The following is a 6,466-nucleotide window of genomic DNA, read 5'->3' as shown; positions in this document are numbered from 1 at the left end:
ATGGGAGATGATCATGCTTTGAATGTCATTGGTATTGGATCTATAAAAATAAAGATGTATGATGGCATGGTAGGCACCATCCAGGAGGTACGACATATAAAAGACTTGAGGAAGAATCTATTATCTTTGGGACAATTAGATAATAATGGATATTCATATAAGACTCATTGTGGAATCATGAAAATATCAAAAGGAGCTTGTAATGATGAAAGCGAAAAAAATTACTGCAAATCTATATGTGCTTAAAGGTGAAACACACCAAGAAGGTGAAACATCAACCACGCCAGCAAGTTAATTTGAAGAATTAACAATGATGTGGAATCGTAAACTTGGACATATGTCGGAACGAGGTTTGAAGATTCTTGCTGAGCAAAAGCTTCTTTCAGGGCTTAAAAAGATTTTACTACCCTTTTGTGAACATTGTGTTACCAATAAGCAACATAGACTGAAGTTTAGCAATTCCTCCGCTAAAAATAAGGAAATATTAGATCTAGTCCACTCTGATGTCTGGCAAGCACCGATGGAGTCCCTAGGAGGAGAAAAATATTTCGTGTCATTTATCGACAATTACTCTAGGAGAAGTTGGGTGTATCCAATTAAGAGAAAGATAGATGTTATTCCAATTTTCAAAGAGTTCAAAGCGCGGGTGGAACTTGAATTTGAGAAAAAGATCAAGTGTTTGAGGATAAATAATGTAGGAGAATACACTCGCGATGAATTTGATAACTTTTGTAAACAAGAAGGTATTAAAAGGCAGTTCACAGTGACATATAATCCACAACAAAATATAGTAGCAGAGCGGATGAACAGAACCTTGTTGGAAAGGACAAGAGCTATGTTGGCAATTGCAAGATTGGAAAAAACATTCTGGACAGAAGCAGTCAAAATCATTTGTTATATGATCAATCAGTCACCATCAACCGCAATTGATCTGAAAACGCCAATAGAGATGTGGACAGAAAAACCAGATGATTATTCTTGTTTACATATATTCGAAATTCTTACTTATGTTATGTACAACACCTAAGAAAAATTAAAGTTGGATTCCAAATTCAGAAATTGCATTTTCTTAGGGTATGTTGATGGAGTCAAGGGGTATCGCTTGTGGGATCCCACTGCCCGAAAGGTGGTAATCAGCAGGGATATTGTATTTGTTAAAAACAAGATACAAGCAAAAGAAGGTAGCACTTCAAAAAAAATTAGACTACTACAGTTGAAATTGAAGAAATATAAGAAGTTTCAGTTTCTTCTAAAACAGCACCAGAGCACGAAGAATAAGAGCAAGCTGAGATCGAAACTCCATAAATTTGGCGGTCAACTAGAGAGAGAAGAGAACCAGCTTGGCACTTAGATTATTCTATGAAGGGTAGGGGTGCTCACGGTTCGGTTTGGATTGGTTTTTATTTAAAAAATAACCAAACCAATTGAGTCGGTTATTCAAATTGTCAAATCAAACCAAACCAAACTATATCAGTTTTTACTATTCGGTTTTTGTCGGTTTTTATCGGTTTTTTCGGTTTTTGTCGGTTTTTAAATCACCTTGTAGACACTAGTCACTATTTGGATTTAAACTTATTTGAAATAGTATTGCCAAGAATAGTCACTCCTAAAACTAAACTCAGGAGCATAATTATTCTTAGCAATGATGATATGAAGTCCACATTTTGTTTACTTTTACTTTGGTCCAACCATGCAAGATGGACTCATTTCATTAGAAGTCCATCAAAATATTTTGACCCAATCTAGTATAATTCAAAAGCATGGCCAAGATCAAGAATATAAAAATTCAATATAAATTGTATTTTTTCATAAAAAAATTAAAATACACACACATATATATACAAATTTAATTTTTAAAATATGTATATATAAAGTCGGTTTGGTTCGGTTTTTTCGGTTTTTTTTAGACTTGAAACCAAAACCAAACCAAATATAGTCAGTTTTTAAATTTAAAAACCAAACCAAATTAAACTAAATAAATGTCGGGTTTTTTTCTGGTTTGATTTGGTTATCGGTTTGGTTTGGTTTTTCGATTTTTCGTGTTCAGCCCTAATGAAGGGCAATGTTACATACTATCTATTAACAAAGGATGGAGAGCCTTTAACTTTTTACGAGGCTATGAAAGGCCAAGAATCATCTATGTGGATGGCTGCAATGCGAGAAGAAATTGAAACTCTTCATAAGAATAAAACATGGGATCTTGTTCAATTACCACAAGGAAGGAAGGCCATTGGAAATAAATGGGTCTACAAGATCAAAGGCAATAGTAATGATCAAGTGGAGAAGTATCGTGTAAGATTGGTGGTAAAAGGATTCGCTTAGAAAGAAGGTATAGACTTCAATGAGATATTTTCTCTGGTGGTTGGACTCACAATAATTCGAGTGGTTCTGGCAATGTGTGCTACATTTGACTTGTTCTTGGAGTAGTTAGATGTCAAAATTGCATTTCTTCATGGAGAGCTTGAAGAAGAAATTTACATGCTTTAACCAGAAGGTTTTGAAGATCAGGGAAAAGAGAACTTGGTTTGCAGGTTGAAAAAATCTCTATACGGTCTCAAACAGGCACCGAGTTGTTGGTATAAGAGATTTGATTCCTTCATTATAAGCCTTGGATACAACAGACATAGTTCAGATCCTTGTGTTTATTACAAGAGATTTGGTGATGACGATTTTATTATTTTGCTGTTGTATGTTGATGCCATGTTGGTAGCAGGCCCCAACAAAGATCGTCTCACAAATTTAAAGGCACAATTGTCTAGGGAGTTTGAAATGAAGGACTTGGGACCATCAAACAAGATTTTAGAAATGCAAATTCACCAAGACAGAAATAATAGGAATATTTGGCTTTCTCAAGAGAACTACTTGAAGAAAATCTTGTGACGCTTCAAGATACAAGAATGTAAGTTAATTTCTACCCCACTTCCTATTAATTTCAAGTTATCCTCAAGTATAAGTCCTACCAATGAGGCAGAGAGGATGGAGATATCTCGACTACCGTATGCATCAGCAGTGGAAAGTTTAATGTGCGCCATGGTATGTACAAGATCTAACATTGCACAAGTAGTGGGAGTGGTTAGTCGATACATGGCTAATCTTGGTAGAGAGCATTGGAATACTGTTAAGAGGATCCAGAGTTATATCAAGGATACCTCAGATATTGCAATGTGTTATGGAGGATCAGACTTTACTGTTAAAGGTTATGTTGATTCAGATTATGTAGGTGATCTTGATAAAAACAAATCCACCACAGGTTATGTGTTTTACACTTGCTGGAGGAGCTATAAGGTGGGTTTCAAAACTGTAGTCTATCGTGGATACATCTACGACAGAAGCAGAATATGTAGCAGCTACACAAGCTAGCAAAGAGGCAATATGGATGCAGATGTTATTGGAGGAGCTCAGGCACAAACAAGAGAAGGTTGCTCTATTTTGTGACAGTCAGAGCGCCTTGCATCTTGCAAAGAATCTGGCATTTCATTCAAGAAAAAAGCACATACGAGTTCAGTATCACTTTATACGTGAAAAGGTGGAAGAAGGCAATGTGGATATTCAGAAAATTCACACTAATGACAACCTAGCAGATATATTTACGAAGCCGATCAACAGTAAAAAGTTTATATAGTGTTGATCTTCTATTGTCCTAGCAGAAATGTAACATTGCAGTAATTGGTTAGAAAGGATGGTATGAAAACTTAATTGATTTTCAATTAAATCTTCAAGTGGGAGAATGCAATAGTCAAAAAGGGAGGTGCACATGCACCGTCCAAGAAGAAAATGCGTATTTTATGCATTTCAAAAGTTGTTGCCTCCTTTAGCAACTTTTGATAAGAAAATGAGTATTTTATATGAAAACGCATATTTTATGCATTTTTAGTCTCCTATAAATAAAGGGACTCTTGCCCTCATTTAGATCATTCCACAAAAAATATAATCCAAAAGAGTAAGAACACAAAGAGAGTTATATACTAAGATAAATATTGTAGTCTTGAGTGTCCTCTTTAGTGAGTTATTCCTTTTACAAGAGAGAAGTATTTATTGTTGTTTTCTCCTTGTATTTTATCATAGTAAAATTCTTCTACCCCGTGGTTTTTCTCCTCTATTTATTTGAGGGGTTTCCACGTAAAATTTTCATGTCTAATTTATTTTTATTATTTATTATCATATCAAACTTTAGTTGTGGTGCTTTCTCCCCTAACAAAATGTAGGTAGGTTCGTTATGCATCCAATTCAAAAATTAATATAATACTTTCTCTATTCAGTCATCTTTGAAAATGAAGAGTAGCAGTGGATTCACATTAACTGTTACGCTGGATTCTCAAATGTGTATGCAGATTGCAAGCGCATAGTGAATTGGCAAGTGTGGGATCAACTTCTACGGCAATAAATTATACAGGGCCAATGGATGTTGCAAGACACATCCTACGTTATGAAGGAGGTGTGAGGGGTTTCTTCAAGGGTATGTGCCCCACCATGGCACGACAAGTACTGGGAAATGCTGTTATGTTTGGGGTATACGAAGCATTAAAGCAACATTTTGCTGGAGGCATGGATATTTCTGGGCTAGGAAGGGGTTCTCTTATAGTAGCTGGAGGCTTGGCTGGTGGTTTATCCTGGTTTGCAGTAAATCCAGCAGATGTTATTAAAAGCGTAATTCAAGTTGATGATTATAGAAATTCGAAATACTCTGGCTTTTTCTATGCTCTTAAAAAGATTTTGGCATTAGAAGGTGTCAAAGGGAAAAGGAGCCTTGGAATAACTGGTAAAGTTGTTGCCATGTGATCAGGAGGTCACGGGTTCAAACCTTGAAAACAGCCTCTGGCAGAAATACAAGGTAAGACTGCGTACAATAGACCCTTGTGGTCGTGCCTTTCACCGAACTCTGCGCATAACGAGAAATTGAGTGCATCGGGCTATCCTTTTAAGGTGTCAAAGGACTATACAAGGGGTTTGGACCTGCTATAGCGTGTAGCGTTCCAGCAAATGTAACTATATATGTTAAAGGTATAAGTTAAAGGCAAACATTATCCTGAAGACTGAGATTCATCATAATTGTTTTATATGCATGTCTTATCTTGTGAATTATTACTCCTCTGTTTAAAAAAGAATGATTAATTTATTTAAAAAAGAATGACCCCTTTCCTTTTTTGGCAAAACTTTAATTTCAACTTTCCACGTGGCATATTTAAGGACATAAGATTAAAGGGTATTTTGGTACATTTGACATAACTTTAGTTTGAGATCACAAGATGAAAAAGTCTTCTTTATTTTCTTAAATTCCGTGCCAAATCAAACTAAACCATTCTTTTTAAAACGGAGAGAATAGTAAATTAGCAAAGAAAAAATAAATAAAGGCATAATACACTAATAAACACCTAAACTTTAATTGGTCTGTTGGCAAATAAGCAGTACAACTTTGAGAGTGTACGTCTGAATATCTCAATTTGGTCTCAATTGACAACTAAATACTCTAACTCGACGTTGCCGTGTCACGTGGACATTCAACGCTGACATGACACATAATTTTTGAAGTACCTACATAATTATTTTGTAAATTAGAGTGTTCAATTAACACAATGAAAACAAGTTAAAGTGTTCAGATGTACAAACATAAACTTGGAGCGCGTTTGAATATCTATTCATATTATGCCATAAATAAATTAATGATTAATAAAGAAGTGGTTGATTTTTTAGATGGATTTCATGAAATGTATAGAGCCTAAAAGACCTTGATTCATCCTCTCTTTTGGCTAGTCTTATCCATTTCAAGTAAAAAATATATCAGGATAACAGATTTATAAGTCTATTATCTTGCGCATTTATTTATTTACTAAGAAGTAGGCTCTTTTGGGTCAGGGTGGATGAAATGGAGGCTCACTTTCGGTGTGTTATTTGACAAGAGGGTGCCACAACAACTTAAGGGCAAGTTCTACAAAGTGGTGATTAGACCGGCTATGTTATATGGAGCGAAGTGTTGGCCAGTTAAGGTCTCTCACGTTCAAAAGATTAAAGTTGCCGAGATGAGAATGTTGAGATGGATGTGTGGGCATACCAGGAGCGACAGAATTAAGAACGAAACTATTCGGGACAAGGTAGGAATGACCTCGGTGGAAGACAAGATGCGGGAAATGCGACTGAGATGGTTTGGGCATGTGAAGAAGAGAAACCCAGATGCCCCAGTGCAGAGGTGTGAGAGGTTGGCTGTGGATGGTTTCAGAAGAGGTAGGGGTAGGCCGAAAAAATATTGGGGAGAGGTGATTAGACAAGACATGGCGCAGCTGCAGCTGACTGAGGACATGACCTTAGATAGGAGGGTATGGAGGACTCACATTAGGGTAGGAGGCTAGTACATAGTCACGGTAGTCTATCGTATTAGTAGACTGTCACGCCCCGAGAGGGTACCCTAGGCGTGGCCGGCACTCAGAAACCATTTCTGACTTCTGAGAGAACCACTTGGTCTCATTTCTTA

General features: G+C 36.4%; 1 protein-coding gene across 1 annotated transcript; it reads left to right on the top strand.

Moving 5' to 3' along the window:
- Nucleotides 1-4,302: 4,302 nt before the first annotated feature.
- LOC129900072 (mitochondrial carnitine/acylcarnitine carrier-like protein) lies at nt 4,303-5,012 on the top strand (the record flags this gene model as incomplete). Its single annotated transcript, XM_055975040.1, has 2 exons — nt 4,303-4,726; nt 4,924-5,012. Coding segments are annotated over 2 exons (513 nt in total), but the record flags the coding sequence as incomplete, so codon positions are not given.
- Nucleotides 5,013-6,466: the final 1,454 nt, after the last annotated feature.

Source organism: Solanum dulcamara, chromosome 8 (genome assembly GCF_947179165.1).
Source record: "Solanum dulcamara chromosome 8, daSolDulc1.2, whole genome shotgun sequence".
Classification (NCBI taxonomy): domain Eukaryota; kingdom Viridiplantae; phylum Streptophyta; class Magnoliopsida; order Solanales; family Solanaceae; genus Solanum; species Solanum dulcamara.
This window is presented reverse-complemented; position numbering and strand designations above follow the sequence as displayed.